The 22,103-nt window shown below is 40.2% G+C and overlaps 1 protein-coding gene across 1 annotated transcript in view; it reads right to left on the bottom strand.

Moving 5' to 3' along the window:
• The window catches only part of PTAR1 (protein prenyltransferase alpha subunit repeat containing 1), a 29,726-nt gene extending 7,727 nt beyond the window's left edge, over positions 1-21,999 (bottom strand). The window contains exons 1-4 of the mRNA XM_068423722.1: positions 21,889-21,999; positions 14,483-14,652; positions 6,199-6,265; positions 727-831 (exon numbers count right to left, since the gene is read on the bottom strand). Of these exons, the coding sequence (XP_068279823.1) occupies positions 727-831; positions 6,199-6,265; positions 14,483-14,652; positions 21,889-21,974 (428 nt within the window). The 5' untranslated portion in view covers positions 21,975-21,999. The remainder of the gene's footprint in view (positions 1-726; positions 832-6,198; positions 6,266-14,482; positions 14,653-21,888) is intronic.
• Between the last annotated feature and the right edge of the window lie 104 nt (positions 22,000-22,103).

The following is a 22,103-nucleotide window of genomic DNA, read 5'->3' as shown; positions in this document are numbered from 1 at the left end:
AAAAATTGTGGTATGTTTTACTGAATTTTATAATTGCCCCATTCTATTTTTGTGCACTTCTGTCTGAAATTTGGTATCATGGGGGAACAGAAAACACAAGATTAATCACTATGCTGATGCAGAAAGGAAATTTTTGCACATCTTATTTTCTAACATGTATCCATCAAGGTCAGGGCATCCAAATCCAAGACAAACATTTGTACAATCGTCCTCAAATACACTTTTCTGTTTTAGGCAAATACGAGAAAGAATAACAAGTTATAACACTATCAAAATACTCTTAATTTAAGACTGCATAGAAGTTATAGACAGAATCTTTTATTATTTCTAACAGGTAAATAAATATTAAGAACCTACCATTCTGACTAATTTCATAAAAATGTATTGACCATCATAATGATAAGGATGGCACCAGGTTTGGCACTAGTTACATGCAAAAAATCACAGTTTTCCAGTGTTAGCTCCCATGTAGGAAAGGTTAAACCATGACAAACCGCAATATATGCAGCAAAAGAGGTGCATATGATTTTAGTTTTAAGTGTAAAATATAGGCAGGTGTCTTCAAAAGACAAAGCATGGTATTTTACAATGACTTGCTCAAAGAATCTGATATATTTCTAGATGTCCTCCTTCATCTATGGCTCTCCTTAAACCAAGCACAGGAAAAAACCGCCCTAAGAAAAACATTTAAGTTTGGGGAGGCAACAGAAGGCAAGTGAAACAAACCTGTGAATCCATGTTTCTGGACTCTTTGGAAACTTGGTTAACGCCAGTTTTCCAAGATGCAAATCTTTAAGTGGATTTAAAGTGCCAGACAGTATTAATTCTTTCCTACAAAAGATAAAATAAATTTGTATGAATAAAAGAAGTAACCTGAAAACAGAACACAAATCGCAATAACAAATAGCATGGCATTTCCTTTGTCTCATAATAGAATTTCACTGTCAAACTACAGTTTAAAAAGCCTTTGGTGGATTAACCCATTGCGCTCTGCTATATATATGTGTACCCTATTCAACCAGGCCCAATAAAATAAATCCAGATTAAAGAACTTCATCTTAATCTGAACACATACAACCCATTGGTTCCCAAACCTACCCAGAAATCACTGAGTCAACTGTATGTGAGTGTGGCTCTCCATCACATTTTCTGCTACTAATCAGAAAATCAAGGAGTTTGGGCTATATGTAATGCCTGTTGAGAATGTTGCTTTCATTTGCACACTCTAGAAGAATCTTAACACAAGCAGCTTTTTTTTTAGTTTGTTTTTTCTTTGATATAAGGTCTGCCAACAGGGTTACATAATGACTAAACATTCCTTCTTGAAATTAAGCCCTTAGTTCATCCTGTACACCTGAAAACACAGTTATTCTTCCACACAGCCTCCCCCACCCCCTGCAACACTTACTTTTAGTTTTTAAATATGGTTTAAGACATAGTATCAAGGATCCCTAAATTTAGAAAGAAATGGAAAATACTCTTTGTGTGTAGAATGGTTTTCAAACTTAACAGAAAGGCTGAAACCGCTAAACTACTTATGTGTAAAACAACCTTTGGTTTAAAAAAATAAAAGAATTTGCCCAAACAAAACTTAATGTTCATCCAACTTAACCCTTCCCAGAGTACCTCTGACACAGACAGAGCAAAGTGAAAGTCCGTATTTATCTTTCTCACCCTCTTTGCACACAATTCCCTGCCCCATACACTATTCTTTCTAGCTTTGTAACTCTTACTGCCTGTCCCAAGCATGTTTGCGGACAACACCCCGTCACCGTTTACTCCCAGGACATTAGTCTCCATATCCTATTCTCCAATCTAGTAGATAGCGGCTTTGAAGTAAAGATACAGTAAGTTCCAAATTTACCATTTGCAGACAAGAAACATGCATTTCCCAGAACCTCCAGAAGTCACAATTAAAAACCGAGAATGCAAGAAGTAGAAGCAATTTTGGCATGGGTTTGGTGTGGGGTTTTTTTGGGGGGGGTTGTGGACTTTTTTTTTTGGTTTGTTTTGTCTTGTTTTTTTTTTTTTTTGTTTTGGGGTATTTTTAATAATTCATGGTTCATCATAAAGATACACATGGCACCAGGTTTGGCAAGAAGAGCACTAGTAGGTGAAGAGGAGATGATCCATTTTCTGACAAAAAAAAAAACATAGCGAAGGGGACAGGAAGGAAATACACTCTGCTGTCCAGTGAGAAGGTAAAACCTCCTTGCAGTCTGACACAGAACACATAATGTGGTTTTAAAGTTATGGCCCAAGTCTCACAAACAAACTGACATATTCCTTTAGCGGGAGCACTTATTGTCATTTTTCTGTCTGTTTTGGAAGTTTTCAGTGGGAAACTGACTCCACGTGGTAGCTGGCTTTGTGTTGCTTTAATTGAACTATATACCCACAGTCAGAAGCTAATGGTGGCAACATTAACAGCAAGCAACATACTATTTCAAATACAAGAAAAATGGTGAGATGTATACATGTAAGCACTAGCCTAGACTCTTCTTTTGCTACTGAACCAACAGTTGAACAAATCCTTAAGGAAGCTTTCCTCCTCATATCTAGTGAAGTCAGTAGAGAACAGTTTGCAGAGATCAGAAACATAGCTACTGGGACATTTATTTTTATCTGAATCAAGTTCCAGCATGCTTCAGACTGGATGCTTTCAGCTCAACAGGAAATCCAGGTATACCAGCCAGGAGTGGCAGACTGACCAGACTGTTCAGTGCCAGTGTGTTGACTTTTACAAAGGAGACAAGAAAAAGATTCAGGGAATGTCAGCACTGGAGTAGGTGGAATAATTGCCCCATTGCTGCAATGCAAAAGGTGACATTTTGGTAAAAATCACTTACCATATGGACAGTGAAAAAGCAGCCTAGATCAGTCTAACACTCAGAAGAAATGCATGTACATATTTAACAAAGATTTAGACTACCAGGCCACCTACCTCCCAAAACCTAAACTCTTGGTGAAGAAATTCCTCTTTCTATATTAAAGCATTAACTGTAAATAAGTAGGCTCACACATACTTACTCTTAAAGTAAACTTACTCTTTTGTGAAGTTGAGGAACATTACAGACAAGATTCACTTTCACTGCTGTGGTAGAAAAGCAGTTTTAGCTTCATAGATTTTCAAATGAGAGATCCTCCCATTCACAAGTAAGGGACTTCAATCCCAAGTATGATTAAAGGATCATATACTCCCAGATACACCTCTTTCAAGCTCTTTCAGCAAACATCCAACTTGCGATAGATAATTTCTAGCTCATTTTCTTGCCATGTGGACCATAGATAATTTTTCAGCTTTCAGAATCCTAGCTCTCATAAAAGGTAATCTGAAATGATTCTGACTTGTCTTACGTTTTTGCTGACACCTGTGAAATCATTGATATCTGATAGGAAAAAGTGTGACTTTTCAGAGCATCTTGTTACCTGATGTCTTTTGACTTTCAATCAATTGTACGTGCCAGCAAGTATATCAGCAAGAACAAAAACACCTATGACAATTCCTTTACAATTACTTACAGAAAGATTTTGGTAGTTTTAACTTCAAAGATTTTTCAACTTCTAAAAACACAGGATAACTGAAATGATGATTAACAACTGGAGATGTCTTGTTGGCCCTTCAGTATAACAGGGATTTCCCTTCGAGTTCTAAGAAGCGATATGTCTCCTATTCCTGCCTTCCTAAACCATACAATTAGCTCTTGCTCAGTTCTCATGATTTAGGTTATAGTCCTTGCCCTTCTGTACCTTCCCAGCCACTTCTAATTAAAATAAATAAATAAAAGACAAACCTATGCAGGCATATTACAATTGCTTAGAATAGCTCCAAAGTCAAGACAGATTATCTATCTCTTCCTAGCAGGTAACACATTTGAAATTTTATGTTCTCCTGTGCTTCACTAACCTGATACAACCTTCTACAATTGTCAGCTGAGCTGAAATGCTCATTAGCCTTCCACACCGCCACTCCAGCCTTCTTGCTCTGCCAAGTCCTGTCTCCTTTCAGAGATGTCCTTTTCACACTCAAAGAACAACCCTCTTCCTGTATCTTCAAATACAGTGCTATTGAGTCAACCACTATTTCTGAAGCTCTCAGCGGAGAGTTCAACATAGGAAAAAGGGATTATCCCAGCCTAAAGTGAGAGAGTCATTAAATTCTACAGGAAACACTCTATATGCAGGGCTGCTATTCAGTAAATAACTATTACACTATTTATTTTTAGGCTACTCAGTCTCTGACTCTTTTTTCCCTTTAAATAAATGAGTGAACTTGTGTGTGGAGAACATAAGATTAATCTGGCGTGACAAATATCCTTTGAGCAAGATGAAAACAATCACACCATGGCAGATCCACCATGTTCTGCAGAGTGCAAGTCCTACACAATTAGTGCCCAATTTATACTAGCTCAGAATAAGGATTTTCCGCCAGCATCTGTGCAGAACACAGTCTGTCCTCTACTCTGTGACTGTATACGCCACATGCCTGTCTAGCTTGACCTGTAATTTACTGAAGTAGGAATTTCACAGAATAGAAGAGAAGCTGAAATGTTGTGCCAATTAAGTTCCTACTCTTCAAAAGAGCAGCAACCTAAAACAACATAGGGTCAGATTCAGCAAAGCAGTCCCTTGCCTCGAGCAGCTTGGTGGCACACTCCACACCTATTGACTGGCTGGTACAACAGCAGCTTCTCTCTGAATGTTAAACGGAGCTTCAAAAACAGATCGCCAACCAGGCCAGTGGCCAAGAATTTGGGGAGCAAGGCCACTTTTTCCTAGTAATTTGTATAATTGGGTAAAACATAAACGTCATAAAAGAAAAAAATCCTCATCCATATTCCTTAACATTTTTAATTCCATTTACAACTTTGAACTACTCCTCTCATGCACACAAGAGCACACCCTTCCAGCTGTCAGGTAGAAAAAAGCCAGACTGATAAGGATGGGTGCATTTGCATTAAAAAAAATCCCACAAAACCTAAAACAAAAACCTGAATTCAGTTTTAAGTACCACAAGATTACATTACTGTAGCAGCTCTAGTATTTACACATGCTGCTAATTCCATTTTATCACTTGAAAGCTACTCAAGCTATACATTTTCATGACAGTAAGCCCTTTACTATCACTTTTATCCCCTTTTCTTAGACCTGAGACGCTAGAAAGACACAGATCACAGCAGAATCCTTCAGAACTACACCAGCAATGAAAGAAGAAAAAAAAAAAAGCTGAATTTGCCATAGCTAGGGCTGACAGCTATGCGCAGCCATCATCTTTCTAGGTAATTTTGTTAATTTTTCCTACTGCAATAATGCATCTTAACTACAAAAGTCCTATTTTTAATGAGAGCCCTCCTAGACACTAACAATTTTCTGGCAGCCCTCCAGCCCTTCTAAAACTATTCCTTTAAGACTGTCTGCACTCTTACCTAGGCAGCAGAAAGAGAATATTCCTCCACCTCTGGGATTTACACAAAAATTATCAGATTACAGTTGTAAAGAACTGTTGCTTCTGGGCTCCATTAAGAGCAAGGAGATAAATTCCTGTTCCTCCTCTGCAATGACTCCTGGGCAGGTGCTGCAGCATGACCAATGGTGAAGCTAGACTAATCCCAACAGGCACAAGAAAAAAGCAGGGTGAGGGAAGAATATGTCCAGAATAAAGGATAGCTGTCTTCCTCCCCTTCTCTTGCAGTGTATCTATTGAGGGCTATTCAGCTTTGATGAGCTGCACTGGTAATGGCAGCAAATTGAACTCTATCTCAAAAGGACTCAGGTACAACATTCAAAGAGTGGTAAAATGAAAAAAAGTGAAGACAGACAGCAGATATTAGCTGGACACTATGTGACTCAGAGAAAAGGATATGCCCATCTAAAAGTTACACATGGCCTTCCTTAATTGACAGAATTAAAAAGGAGTGGCAGTTCAATGGGACTTACATCCCCCAAAAATGTAGGTCAAACACGTGCCTTCACATGCAGCAGTGTAATCTGTAGCCTGCACTACAAAAGAAAAAAAAAAAAAGGCAGTCTGAAATATCTGCAAGGCATACAGGATACAAGTGATTTTTAACATTCCTTCAGCACTCTTTAGGTGAAAAGCTTTTGCTGTGTCACTGATTACCACTTAAAAAAAGCTTACAGCTGACTCTGACATAAGGCCCAGGTCTTTCTGACCGTCATTCGCTGAGTACAACATACCTCACGTTCCAAGCAGTGGTGAAGTCGGGGTTCAGCAGCAGCAGCGTACACGTGATATCTATCAGCTCTAAAACGATTGAACAAGAGACAAAGATTAGTAATGATTCAGGCACAGCAGTGTTCTTCTTGCACTCCCATATGCCCTGTCCTTCCTCAAAGTCTCTTCTCCGCAGGCTGCTGTACCTATGGATGCCCACCTCTGCAAAGCACTGCTCCATCTCATTCCAGGAGGAATGCTAGCTTCATTTAGGAGGGAGCAAAATCTGCTATATCCTCAGTTTTCATTATTTAAAATAATGGACTGCTGTCTTGCTAACAACTCACACCTAAGAAATTTGCAGCTGGAAATTTCTGACCTCTACCTGTACTGCTGTAACCAAACATACAGTATGTCCTCAGCGAGGGACAGCCATTACATAGAATCCTTGAGTATTTAGTTTAAATTGCAGACACACTGTATATAATATAAACAGAGAATTCTTCAAAGAAGATCCACCAATTTTAAAATAAGATAGTACCATTAAAAATATACCCTACTATTTCAGTACAAGTCTGAGCTGCATATATATATACACACACATATATATACATATATATATATGCGCCATATACTGTACTGTTACAAAAAATACACATACTCCACTGCACCAAACGAGCAGTTTTGAGTCCCACCAGGGTAACAGTGGAGATTCATGAGGCATCTCCACTTAAGCTTGAGATACTAAGGACTGTCACTGCATTGGCTCCGTTAACCTCTGCTCTCAAGAGACACAGCATCAGATCAGTTAACCTGTCCTTCAATCATAATTCTTAAATTTACATGGTAATTTTGCAACTGAGTAAGAAGAAGAAACTTGCTTGAAAACTGAACATGAGTATCCAGGCTTTTACTGCCAAGAAAGTTTGGCCACATTCTCTCCTAATCACCCTGCATTTAACATACTAAACAGGTTGTACTCCAGGTGATTTCCAGCAATAAGAGGCACTTTACTACTTTTTAAGGAAAAAAAGGAAAAGGGAAAAGAGGGTACCTCATGGAACTAGATCTCTGGTTAGTGCAGCTAATGTAACTGTAAAATGAAATTTTAAAAAGTCACTGATGAAATGCAATAATAATGGAACATATTGATTCAAAATGCAAAGGAACACGGCTTCACGTATCTTTGAACCAAGACTTTGAGAGAAGTTAATACTTAAGTGGGTCAATGAGTGAAACACCTTTGTATATCACTGTATGACTGCTCGTTCACTTATGTCCAAAGTAATTCTGTGTTTCCCACGATGTTCCTGCTTACGAGGAACATGTTATGCCGTCATATAATTCAGGAGGAAAAAAAAATTCTATACTGTATGCTGTCGATTTTGCACAAAGCTGTTATGGTGATATTTTAAAAATTACCTCAAGAAACTAACTTAACTTTCTATTTTCATGAGTTTTAGCTGCGATTTTTTTTTTCTTTAATGAAAGACTTCCTTTCAAACCCCTCTGTTGCCAGGGAATGAATATTTCTCATATGCACAAAGCATCTTCCTAATTTGCCACCTAAATGTACAATGCTTTTTCTTTGACTTACCGATCCCTCCCTGAACCAACAAAGTATTTCAACACCTATTCAATTTTAGACAGGTTAACTGCCCAATTGAAATATCCAGGGTTATGTACATATGTAAAATTAAACACCTGCCAAGTGTTTTGCTGGCTAATGTTTCAATTTTACATTCAAAAACTTTATTGGCAACATTTAAAAAAACACCAGTTATATAAGGATCTATAGTTAAAATTGTGAGCTGTCATTGTTTCATGTAGATTTTCCGTTTTACCTTCACAAAATATTAGTAGTTATTCTATATTTTAAAAATCTCTCAATTTTACATATCATGAATATACATAATTAAATGTGCTGATTTTTCTGCTATTATTACCTTGTGTCATAAACAATAGACACAAATTGCTTTTCAAAATGCAATAGGCCAAGAACTAATAATAACTCTTCCAAGGTAACATAGATCTTCTTTATGTCAAATATCTATGTTTTATATCTACTACATGGCAACTGAGAGTTTCTTCAAGGAAAAAAAAAAGGAATTACAAGCTTTCTCAGTAACACAAAGCAAGGCTAACTACTTTTATTCGGTTAATTGCATTTTTACCCCATCCAGCCAACTTTCTCTCCAACTGGTGGTTATTTACAAAAACAAACAAACAACAACAAAAACCCCAACAAACAAACAAAACCCAAACATAAAAAACTTTAATAGTAGCTTCTCCCCTAGACAAAAGTCACATATATATTTTAAACTTGTTTAAGTTATATTTAACCTACACTGCCAGCAAATTGTTGGCTTAGTATAATTTTTGAAACATATTATGAAGAGTTCAGTGCACCAGATCTAGGTTGACTGACACTTCCTATGGTGAACTTTATTTTCACCTGCTTATCACTTTGCCAGGAGGTCAGCAGGCTGCATCTAAAAGCTCCAATGCTCAACCATGGTAAGTATTGATGCAACAGGACTGTGCAATAAAGGAGATGTCTGCAGGACTTTTTCATTTGCTACAGGAAGGAAAGGTAAATGAAAGTGTGCAGTGCAGGATAAGAAGACAAATAGAGACACAGCAAAATGCCGCAACAAAGAACAGGATTAAGAGGCAGTTCTGAATTAAGTCATAAAAAATTCTGACCTTTAGAGTGCTGGATTTTCTAAATACAATAATGGTTTTAGCAATTATTAGGTACTACCACTGTATATGCTATAGTTGACAAGACACATTAAGCAAAAGCTTATTACAGCCTAGTGTTTTGAATACTTTTTAGAAACTGTTTTCATAGTCTACATGACTTTACTTAGAACAATATAGTTTGTTTATCCTACCATGTCATGATTTCCAGTAAACATGACTACTCTGGTAATGTCAAAGGTCTGGAACAGCACCAAATCAAACCCAACTTAAACAGAAGCTCGTCTACCGTTTTGTCCATTTTCCCCTTACAGAGGTTCACTGCATCTTGAACATTATCAAAGGAAAGCAGCAGACAAAAGGAAAATCTCAAAGCAATACCCAGTTCTTTCATGTCAGTGTTCTTTGATGCTCTGTGCAGCTTTGTGCAACAAGTAACAGATGAAGGTTTCATGGAGCGAGAGATGTCAAATGACAAAATTTTAGTAACCTCTGAGCCATTTTTCAATAGAAAGTGTTACGGCAGATCTGCCACACACTGATAATAGTTGCCAGCTAGTTTTCTCTGTGTCAGTAACAAAAAACAATGTAGTTTACTTACAATTTAAAAGTACTTTCTGCTGGATACTTTTTAAGCAAACTATACCATCACAGGTGCTCACAACATACATGTCCTTTTGTACATGAAAGTCTCCCCAGCTGCAAAAGGACAAATATGACAATATGTTTTTAGCTCATTTTCTTTTTAAATATGGCTGTATCCAGATTTTTATTTTTCTAAGTGTATCACACTAAGATGTGCTTTTCAGAAGAGCGTTGTAAAAGTGGAAACATAGATTTATGGGAAGTGAGGATATTCTGGGAGTATGCACAACAATACTTTGCATAAAAGGAGAAGTAGTTTGTAGCAATTTCAGAAAACCATCTTGTGATAATAAAAATAATATGCATGCATAAATTTAAAAAGTATTGGAGAAAGGATAAAAACAGATTGTAAAATTAGGATTTCTAAACTGGAACAATAGCAAGAAGAGAACTAGTCATGATTCTGGATTCCAAGTATCCAAAACCATAACTCAATTAAACATCAGTCAGAGTAAGCTATCAATGACTGACTAAAAAGCACTTCCTTCTCCAGGATCCTGCCAGAAAAATATCAGACACCACATCTGAAAGCAGACAGTTGAATCAGCACCCTGTTTTTCTCCTCTGTTCTATTTAAAATGGCTTACAGTAATTCAAACAACACAAAAGAGGTAACAAGAGACCACATTTGCAATCACTGTTTATTACAAGCATCAACGTAATATGCAATTGAGTTTTGCAGCAGTAATAAACAAAGCTATCCCTTCTCTACATTCAGAAGAAAACAACTACCTTGCCAAATTCCAAGCATGCACTTTTGTCTACTAAAAGGAATTTGGAGGAAAATCCCTGAGGATATTTCAAATGTACAGAAAATGTAACATCTCTTAATAGAGTATGCCTGCTTACGCCACATTAGAAACAATTCTGTAAGTCCACCTAGGAAAGACTTCCGCTTTCATTCCCTCCACCACTGCAGTTCAGTTTCTGCTAAAATATCCTATCAAATGTGAAACTCAATTATGGTTACACATACTAAACTCCATAAGCTGTACCTTGCTTTACAAACAAGTTATTAACATGGAGGTCCTGATCATATTTACAGTAGTGACACAGAACCTCAACAGACATGAAAACGCTGTAGATCACCTTCTCACACATTTTAAACTGACTTTTGTAATTGAAAAAACAAAGGAGAAGAGAGTTACATTTTCAAAAGAAGAAAACCAAGTGAGGCTCAACAAACAGGCAGTAATCTAAATTCTCATGCCACTCCAGTATTTATCGACACAGCTTTATGATCTGCATTTTGAGAAAAAGGGTTCTGCAAGGCTTCATCTGGGAGGGAAGCAGAGACACTCCTCAAGCAGTCAGTGAACTGTACCATCCTGGCAGAACATGCACATGCCACAGTGTCACTGCAACGAAGCGCCTGGACCGGTGTGAACAGAGCAGGGTGCCAACACACTAGCACCCAGCTGCCCTTTAGCTAAAAGCTATCAGTGGTCTCCAGCCTCCCAGTGCAAGGGCAACACAAATCCCAGTGGTTTGTATACTGGCTTGAAACAACAAGTTTTTGTCTGCATGGCAGTTTATAGGGGAAGACTTCTCTGTAACACTTGAGACCAAAACCAAAAGTCTCCCTGCAGAAGATCTGCAGCATAATCAAAATACACCTCACAAACTCCTACCTCAGACCTGAAAAAAACACTGCAATGAGAACTACTGGTCTTGCTACGACTGCCTGTGCTAGCAGATTCATCTCTTTAAATGCTAAAATTTGTTTTTGGCTACATGTCAGAGTCAACATTACTTATATTCCTTATATTAAAGCTCTTTTTATTGAATTTCATAATCATCCGCATTATAAATTCTGAATTTGCACTCAGATCACAATCACTGGCTTCTATTAGAACTGAATGCACCAGCAGCAACTTAGTAGCAGCTATCAAGAAGATCCAGGTCTTACTAGGTCCAATCATAAACCACAGAGATCAAGTAAGAAATGGAAGGTACTTATGTTAGAAATACATAACCCCTAGGAATAAAAGTCTTTTAAAGATGTCTGTAACGAGAAAGATTATTCAAGAAAATAAATGGCAATGTAAAATTTAGAAAGTCCGTAAAACACTTTTCCTAGATAATCACATAGTGACATGACATCAGCCTTCTTTTGGGGGGGGTGCAGAAACATACACACACAAAAAAATCTGTTAGACAAAAATAAAATACAATCAAGAGGTCAGTCATACCCAGCAACACATGAAAACACTTCAACTTTCTTAAACTACTCTTTTGAAAGGAGAATTAACTCCAAGTATCGAGCCAGTGCTTTGTTACTCTAACACCACCCAAGGTACACAAGCCAGCACTGGAAGACTGTATGTTGCCAGTGGAATGGATTCCTCTTTATCATGATCTGGTTTCCAAAGAGGTAAAAGGTTCCTGTGTGTGACCTCTCCCTACCCACTAGAAGGCAAGCACATTCATGCTCACATTACGAACCTTCTCTGTCATTTAACGCCTTTCAAAATGCTTGCATTATATATCCATGTGTTTGTAATAAGGCATTGAAGTCTGTTTAATAACTCTAGACCCTGCCCTCAGGCAAACAAATGCAGGCAACATTCATTGCCTTAAGAACGCTCCCTTGCCAAGATTCACTGAAGACCTCAGTCTTCTTTCTCCACATCGTCCCTGAATGCAAAAGCTCAAGTGCACATTTATAGACTTAACTAACACCACCTGACCATCCCTTACCCTACATTTCAATGACAGTAAGTGCACAGCTGGCTTCATCCATTTTAAAGTGAAACAGACTATAGTAATAAAAAATTAAAGAAAAGAAAAGCAAATGGCAGTTATATCAAGAAAGAGATGTTACTAACCAGATCTCTTTCCTGATCTACACAGACCTACTCTCAAAACCTATCTGTTCAAGATGGTACAGCATATACAATGACTAGACTCTAGAGTTTGCATCAGATGTCTGCTAGCATCCCATTACTTAAAACATTATCATTTAACTCACTAGTTTGTCAAGAAACCAGGGGGACTGCCTTTGCTATAGCTGCAATCAACACAACCCAAAGGATGGTGGCTGTTCGGTATGTTCCAGGAGGGGAAGACAGTACAAGACAGTCATTTAAAAGCACAACTGACACAGCCAGTGAGTGCTTTATGGATCAGGATAGTTTCTTGCAAACAGAAAAAAATTAAAATATAGTTAGCAGCCTCAAACTGAAACCCAGGTGCATGTGAAATACTAACAATGTGAGCTCGGTGACCTGTCATGGCGTATTCTTCCACAGAAAAGATATCCCTCCTTCTGGGACAAAAAAAGGTGAAGAATGCCATAGATATTAGAAAGAAGCCTCAAAAAGAATATGAATAAAGACCAGAAATAAGACACTGAGATAAGCCTAGAATAAGAACATTTTTTATGCTGACTGCTATTTAGAAGAGACCTGAAACCATGAACAAAAAAAAAAGTTTCTTAAACTACAGTTACCCTTTTTCATTCTTACTCTGAACAGAACACTTTGTAAGCAGTCAAATATCTCCCATGTCACATCTGTTTATAATTCTTTAAAAAAATTCAAAATAGACAACATATACTAAAGTATTTTTCATGCAAGTAAAACTAAAAACCAAACCAAAGCAAAGAGATGAGGAAGGAAACAAAGCTTTACAACTGCCGAGTTGTATGGACTAATGATTTATGGTACCCCTACATCTGAAAAACACTGCACTTGTTTCTTACTTTAGATCCATACATCACCACAGTTTTCCTTCTGACTCAGGAAAGCAGGACAAAATTAATTCTGTAAAGATTAACATCACTTCCCTAAATCACTCACCAAAATAAGTCTTCTCTCTCTAACCGTTCCAGCTCAGGCAACTAAGCAACACTACAATTTGTTTAGGTTGCCAAGAAGCACAATCCAAAGCCTGCCCTCCCCCACAGTAACACTCAATTCTTTCAGAACAGGTTAAACTGGCTTTAAAAAACAGCCAGTGTAGTGTCAAAAAAGGTAAATGAACTGGATGAGGGGACCAAGTGCACCCTCAGTAAGTTTGCAGATGACACCAAGTTGGGTGGGAGTGTTGATCTGCTTGAGGGTAGGAAGGCTCTGCAGAGGGATCTCGACAGGCTGGATTGATGGGCCGAGGCCAACTGTATGAGGTTAAACAAGGCTGAGTGTCGGGTCCTGCACTTGAGTCAAAACAACTGCATCCAATGCTACAGGCTTGGAGAAGAGTGGCTGGAAAGCTGCCCAGCAGGAAAGGACCTGGGGGTGTTGGTTGACAGCCAGCTGAATATGAGCCAGCAGTGAGCCCAGGTAGCCAAGAAGGCCAACAGCATCCTGGCTTATATCAGAAATAGTGTGGCCAGCAGGACTAGGGAAGTGATTGTCCTCCCTATGCTTGGCACTGGTGAAGCCGCACCTCAAATATTGTGTTCAGTTTTGGGCCCCTCACTACAAGAAAGACATTGAGGTGCTCGAGCAAGTCCAAAGAATGGCAACAAAGCTGGTGAAGGGTCTAGAGCACAAGCCTTATGAGGAGCAGCTGAGGGAACTGGGTTGCTTAGCCTGGAGAAAAGCAGGCTCAGGGGAGAGCTTATCACTCTCTACAACTACCTGAAAGGAGGCTGTAGCAAGGTGGGTGTTGGTCTCTTCTCCCAAGTAACAAGTGACAGGATGAGAGGAAACGTCCTCGAGTTGTGCCAGGGAAGGTTTAGATTGGATATCAGGAAAAACTCTTTCACCAAAAGGGTTGTCAAATGTTGGAATAAGCTGTGGTTAAGAAGTGGTTGAGTCACCAACCCTGGGAGTATTTAAAAGACATGTAGATGTGGTGCTTAGGGACATGGTTTAGTGGTGGACTTGGCGGTGTTAGGTTTACAATTGGACTCTATGATCTTACGAGTCTTTTCCAACATAAATGATTCTATGACAAATAAAAAATGTGCATTAAGAATCACATAAGATATGGTTCTCCAACTGGGTAACTTACCATCTTTGTTCAGCCATTGTTTTCTTTCTCTGTAGAGGAGAAGTTTATCATGGACATATGGCAAAAGAAACTTGACACACCAGCTCTCCACACCAAGCTTGTTTTCTACCAGGACGATAGGGCTCCGGTTATACCTGGCTTCAGGGCAGGGTATTAATCCAATTTCATCTCTTAAAAACAGAAAGAATAATAATTAAACTTAATTCCAGTAGATGTTAATTATTTTTCTCAATAGAGCAGACTGACAACGCTTCCCACCCAGTCAGTCTATTACCTTTTTCCCTGTTTTTACCAAAATCTGTACTCATTATCCTCATTCACCTTCTTGATTCTTGCTGGACTGCACGTATGTTAAAATGCATTTTCATAAAGCCATCCCCTTCAAAACTCATGCAGTATATTAACTTGGCAAATAAATGATTCAAACATGTTTTAAGGCATGAAGATTTATGTTGAGCAGAAAAAGTAAATGTATTTTACCTCTGTACAATTTATTCAGACACAATATAAATGCCAGTTGTGATTCTGAGTTAAGAGCCACCACAAAAATTTTGTATTAGTTCCCCAGTGCTGTAGTGATAGAAAACCAGAAATATTTTAAGACTTGCTGAAGACTCTGGAAGTAGCAGCCATGATTAGATGAGCCAAAGTGAATTCAAAATCCTTTAAATGTTCTCTAGTAAGATTCCTTTTGGTGATTCTGGTTCTTCTCACCTTAACATAATTGGAAAAGTTTTATTAAACTTTCCCAAAGATCCTAAATGAGTAAGGTCCCTTTTTTTATATTTTTAGATTATCACCTAAGCAGTTTAACTCAGTTGAATTAACATAAGTACCCCTGGCTTTGTGATGGAGATGCAAGGGAGCTGTAATAACTGCTAAAGCAAGGGAAACAAAAACACCTTAACCAGTACAGGCACCTGACTGACCTAAAGGTACCCAGGTGTGCCCTGCAGCAGCATGACCAGGTGCTCTGAAATCACAGATCTGCAAAAGAAAGTCACATAGACAGCAATGTGCACATTTCTACATGTACATTTCCATGTGTCCCTTTTCTCCTTCTCCTAAGCAAGGCAGACTGCTGAACAGGGGAGATCTGAGACACAGAGGCCAGTCTGATTAAACAGCAACTTTGTATGAGAGGCTTCAGTCAAGACTTTAAAAGAATATTGATGGCCACAAAAATTCATACCAGCAAACAAAGTGGAAAAGATTCAGCTGTTTAGTTTCAAAGGGCCATACCATATTTTTTTTTTCCTCAGCTTTCTCTAGTGTGTAGAGATGTTGGAAGAGTAGCTTTAACAGCTTCTTAAAAACAAACACAGGTTGTCAACATTCACACTTGTTTGGACAGAAAGCAACATTATTTTATACCTTCCATTATGCATGATTTCTCCACCAACTCCTGCTCAGTGGAAAATTTTGTTGCTGGGCAGGAGATCCTTAGATCTCAGGTGGGAAAAAAAGATCTCTTGTGATCTCAGATAGAAAGCGAAATCTCCACCTTAGATTTTCCCAGTACAAGGTCTACAGATACACTCCAAGTGTCAACCCCGCAACCTCAACTCAATTATCTTAAGGTAATTTTGTTACTGGACAATATGAGCATACCAATTTAGTTCTGTGTCCTCACTGGATTATTACTAAAGTAATCAAAAATGACACCATGTGCTTGTTTAAGAATATATTTGCTTATTCAGAAAACCGATTTAATCTTCCGTACATCACAAGCCACAAAGAGCACAAGTAACTCAAAGCAGATGTTTGCAAATCACTTGGCTCTGTCTCCAAAGACATACCCAGGACCCTTACCCCTCCCTGGTCATCTGAGAACACAGAGAGGAAAACTAGCATTTTCCTATCCCACCAATCGCAAGCAATGGGTATCAAAGCAAGATCCTCCTCTCTGCTGCTCCACTCAACACAAGTTAAGCTCTTCAGGAAACTAGTCAGATTAGACCTAAAAAGACACTCCGGTCTGCTTCTTTCAACACGGCACCTTAACCTTATAGCCTGAAGTTTGTACTCACTGCTGGCTCCTTTCTTTTATGAACATTAAGCCCAGTCCTTGGCCAAACTTTGCCTGGCCTTGCATATAGGGACATACAAGTCCCCACCTGCAATGAAGATGCAGTCACCCACAGCTTTGCTAATTAACTCTGTGAATAACCCCAAGAATTTACCTCCTGTTGCTTACAAACAGTACACCAAAGGTAAACAGCAAGGAGAGGAAAAAAAAAAACAACAACCCATACATCCACACCTTCACTTACTACCAAATACAAAAAGTCTGACTCAGATGAGCTAAGTTTCACAACACTGCTTTAAACATGTCAAAATGACAGACAGGTAGGGTTTGCACAGAGCTGACAAGTCAGCCTGAAATCCCCCAACTCCAGAAAGCTAGCTGAAATCGGCAGAGGACTAGACCACGGCATAGTGAAATTCACCAAGATACAGTGCAACACAAAAAATGGTTTATCTGGTAACTACTCAGTTTTTGCTAAGATGCAAACTAGGACTTGCCATGTGGTAGAAATGTTGCCTCCAACACCTTGGTATTGTTTTTGATGATCCATGTGGTTCAGAAATTGTATGTTGCATTCAGTTCCTGAGAAGGAAGAGAATTCATGATGCAAAATACCAGGAAGGCATATTTATCTAAGGTGGGGTGCCTGTCTCGCAGCGCAAACAATTAATTCAAACCACCATCTATTTCTCCTCCTGAAGGCTCCTCAGATCTGCAGAAGGAGCAAGTAACAGGGCAGGTCTGTCAGACCAGGAGACACTGCTTGAGAATGCCTGCAGCCTCTGGTCCATCATGTACCTGAAGAAAGCTTCTGCAGCAGGACTCGCATGCAGGCACCACTGAATTAGTGCTTATAAAATGAAGTGACTGAAGTACCCTTCATCTTCCACAAACTGTCCCTGGCCACGTGACAGAAGACCTGCCTGTTCATATGACAGGATTGCCCAAGCTCATTGACAGATGGAGGATGCCTCCTGGTCAAGTAACAGGTGCAAGATGCTCACAATACTGAAGGAGACACTAATCGAGGGCTCCTGTTTGTCAGTATTTTGTACTATCAGAAGCACCATCTACTATGAAAGTAAGACTTAATCACTCTCCCTAGAGTTCCCTGTTTTCCAATACCGCCTCGTGAATTTTAGGAGTTATTTGGTGCTTTTGCATTTCTTTTTCTCAAATCAAGCACCACAGTCACGTTCCAAAAACTGTATGAATTATCTCTGTATTTACAAGATACCGTGCTAGTTCACATTCCTAAAATATACTGTGGAAGCAGCCAGAACTTAGCAGAAGATTTTAGCTGGGTTGTCATGAAGTCTGCAGCCATTATAGAGCTTCTTCAACCTGTGCCGAGACTGGAGAAGATGTGCAAGATGAGACCCGGGAGACTGTGCAGCTGCACAATCCAGACCTGGTCATAGTGCAAACTTCCACTGTGGCAGAACAGTACTGACAAGTGATTGCAGAACCTGCTTCAAGAGCCTCAGTCTGTTGACTCAGCCATTCAATGGCCCTCACCGTAATAAACCCTAGCCAACCTACTCTAAACTTTTAAAACTATGATGATACAAAAGAGTTCCCTCCTTCAGAAAACCACAATACCACAGTACTGCTAGAGAAGGAGGCATTTCTTGTGATGCTACCGTGACGGGTCTTCAGCTTTAGGTACGCCATGTGAAGGGACCTTCTCTGATTTTTGTTCTGGAAGATCATCTTTAAAATAACCCAACCTTTTCCCACGGAATTAGGCAGAGGATATTAAATAATGGCTGGGAGATCTGAATGAGGTACAATCAGTGGATACGATGCAACCATGATTCTACTAACGATAAAGACTGGATGTAAGTAGTTGAAAATTTCCACAATTATAAAAAGTTTTTAATACTGGAAGACAATTCAGAGCACGGAGACTTGAAAGGTGCATATTTTTACATTAAAATAAGTCTCATGAAATAACTACACGGCAAATGAATTTACAACATTTGAAAGGCAGGGAATCGGGAGCCTAAATCCAAGAGCTGAAACTTTTTTTTTTCCTTATTGTGTAGTGCATCGTATGCACGATTGTTTTTTAGAATTTCAAATAATAAATAAATTTGCATGTTATGATTAGTCATTATCTCAGTGGTACAACAAAAATCTTTCATAAATGAAAGAACAGTAATACATTACTGAAATCCAAAGTCCTTCTAGCCAATATTTGCTTCTAAAGCAAAATGTGACACTTCCACTCTCTAACAGTTTCCTTTTGTTTGCTCTCACACTCATTGGAAACTTCCGCTGCAATAACAAAAGTTCTGCACTGATGACCCCCCTCACTAAGCATTACAAGCAAATTATTTTTACTATTGGTATATTTGGAAGCATCAACGCTGCACAAAGGTATTAAATAATCTAATGAAAAGAACATTGGAAAGACATATTTCATACTCAGTTACAGTAGACTTAAGGAAGTATGTTTCTTTCTGAATGCCCTGCAGAGAAATTTGCAATCACACCAGGAGAAACCTCAGTTCAGAATTTCAAATCTAACAAAATGAAGAGTGGTATTTTTACTACATTAAGAATGTGATGAATTGAGACAGAAAAAGTTATCTGAGCTACAGTGACATAAATGATTCTTGGCAAACCATAAATAGCATCCTCAGGTTTTGTACACAAATGCTGGGCTAACATCTAAGAGTTTACCCTTCCAATTACGCTCATCAAATTCACGTACTTTTTCTTGACAAGTGAGTCTATTTCTGTTTGACTTTACATGCAAAAGAACAGTGAAGTTCAAAACGAAAGTATACATTGATCTGGTCACTGTCAGTGATCCATTCAGTTGCACTGGGATAGCTCACTACGTGACTTTATCAGGACCTATGCTTGTAGGACTAGGTAAAAATATCTTCCAGTAAATTTCATGGCCTTACAAAATTGAAAACTAGCATGCTGAGAGTTACCCAACTGAAGAAAATGGAGCTATCAGAGAGACAAGGCAAAAAGAATTTTGTGTTGTATATTTAGTTAGAAGAAAGCTCCACTTAAAAAGATGCAGTCTTGCTACAAATTTAATTTAAAGCAAAAAAAGAGAAACAACAATACAATGTACTACTTAGTCTAAAACTGTATTTTTATGTGCTTTTTAGCGTTGACCAGAGACAACACCGCCTTTAAAACCTACAAAACCACAAACCTGCCAGACCAAAACACCCATTCTGACAGATGCAAAGGGGAAAGCGAACAGTCAAAGACAAGGGACAATAAATGCTGGAAGAGAGACGAGTAGGGGACAAAAGTATGAGATGTGAATAGGAACATCATGCACGTGGCAGATCCCTTCTTTTCAGAGAAGCCAGATGGATGCCATGTAGAAGAATTAAAACCTGGATCTGTGATATGAACAGGCTCCTCAATTCACAAAGATAACATCTGTCAGGGACTGCAGCTGTTTACAACTGTCTTGGCCACCATCAGGGACACAAGATGTCTCCAAGACACATTAAAACGTCTGGCCAGCATGGCTGCAGCCTAGTGCTCTGGAGGCAGAGAAGCATAATAGCAAAGGCCCCACAGTCTACACTGGCCATGCATAGTTCCATTTCAAGTACTGCAGTTCAGAAATCTAGGAGGCAGAATTGCCACCTTTTCTACTTTAGAGTATAAACTAGCAGTAGTACCTCATGCTTCCTCACTCAAAGCATGACACAGTGCATCAGTCTCAGAGTACACAACTCTCTTAGCCTACTTTCATCTCTGACATTGCATCTGTGAAAGAAAATGGCAACAGCAGCATATTCTTCAAAAACACAAGCTCGAAGCTTGCTACCAATAAGAAGCAGGAGTAGGAACTAAGAAGAATCAGAACGTTCATTCACAAATACTGGCTGTTTACAGCACATTATGCCTCACAACCTAAAAATGAAGCTTCATGGCAAAACACAGTTCTTTTTTAGAGAGCATCCATACGCCGTATTTTAAAACCTGGCCACCCACTCAAATTGCTTGCTACATTTATAGAAACATAAGGGTATTCGTTCTAATCCTCTCTTTTAAGCAAAGGGATAAATTAACTGCCCGTAAAATTTTCCTACGTAGTTGCTTAGCATACCATTTTCTGGAACAGATTAATAGGCCACCACCTCAGAGACTGCAGTGTTTCTGACTGACACAAATACACCGTACTTACATTATCAAGTTGTTATCCATTATATGCTACCTCATTTGCCATAACCAATATGGAGTTTACATAAATAGATAGAAAGATGCTTCCCTAAACAGTTTGTGTCCTAAAACAATGAAGGATGAGGAAGTAAAAAGAGATAAAGGAGGTCTCTAAATCAGGGTCTCTGAGCTGGTCAGCAGTGGAGCTGAAAATAAAACAGACCATCTGACCCCCGGATTCTTAGATAAACCTGATTCTCACAAGATAGCAGTAACTGTAGTTTGTATTTACACAGTCATTCTGTTTGTCTCCTTCAACACATCACACAACAAAAAGCACTGGCATCTGTATTAACAGATACAGATTTGAAGGCGGCATTCACCAAACTGCGCTATTTGTACAGGGGTGCAATTCAGTAGGCTTCCATCCTGAGATCTGTTTCCACCAGCGCTAACACTTTGCCTCAGACAGACACAGACCCCTCTGCCTTCCGTGGGCTCCGCACGCATAGCCCAGCCGCAGGCAAATGTCAATCCCATCTCGGCTACGCTACGAGTTTAACACTGCCAAACCTCAAATTCAAGTAGAGTTCATCTAAGAGCTTGTCGTTAAGAGGATACTCATCACCTCCAGATTTTAGAACCATTGCCACTTTCCACAGCTAGCTCCTTTTTACTGACAGGGCTGTTTCTGCCGCCAGGCTGATGAAGCAGCCACAGGGCTCACCAGCAGCGGGGGTGCTGCCGCAGCCCCTCTCCCAGCCGGCCACATGGAGCCCTCCCCTGCCGGCCGGCCACACGGAGTCCCCAGCAGTTACTCAAACCCCCAGAGCAGGTACGTGGCGTTGTCCAGAAAAAGACGAGGCAGCAGGAGAGCACAGAAGACATGTGGCAGCAGCGACCTGCTCCGACGAAGCGCAGGAGCCAGGGAAGCCGCCTGGCGCCGGCCCTCCCGCTCGTAGGCGGGCGCGCCGCGGGGAGGTGCCGCGCTGAAGCCCCTGCGCCGCGTGCGAAAACCCGGCCGGTCCCCGCGGTCCCCGGCGGCGTGACCTTGGGCCCGGCCCGGGGCCCTGACAGGCACCGCTGCGCGCCGGGCTGCCCGGCCCGCCTCCGCCGGGGACCCCACACCCGAAGGCGAGGAAGCGGGGCCGCCGCCGGCCGAGGAGCACGCAGAGGGCTGAGGGCGGGCCGCGCTGCCGCGGCCGCCGCCGGCCCCCGCCCCACTCACATATGAGGGTTCCGCTGGAAGGCGTTGCGAATGTCCTTCACCACCCGCTGCACCAGCACCGCCACCTCCTCCGGCGACTCAGCCATCTTCCACCGCCGCAGCCTGCCCCGCCGCGCCGCGCCGGGCGGGCAGAGCACTTCCGGGTCAGCGGCCCGCGGGGAGCCGCGGGTAACGCGAGGGCGGGGCGGAGGGGCGGGGCGGGGCGGGCCCGGCCT

The sequence above is a fragment of the Nyctibius grandis genome, chromosome Z (genome assembly GCF_013368605.1).
Source record: "Nyctibius grandis isolate bNycGra1 chromosome Z, bNycGra1.pri, whole genome shotgun sequence".
In the NCBI taxonomy this organism is placed as follows: domain Eukaryota; kingdom Metazoa; phylum Chordata; class Aves; order Nyctibiiformes; family Nyctibiidae; genus Nyctibius; species Nyctibius grandis.
This window is presented reverse-complemented; position numbering and strand designations above follow the sequence as displayed.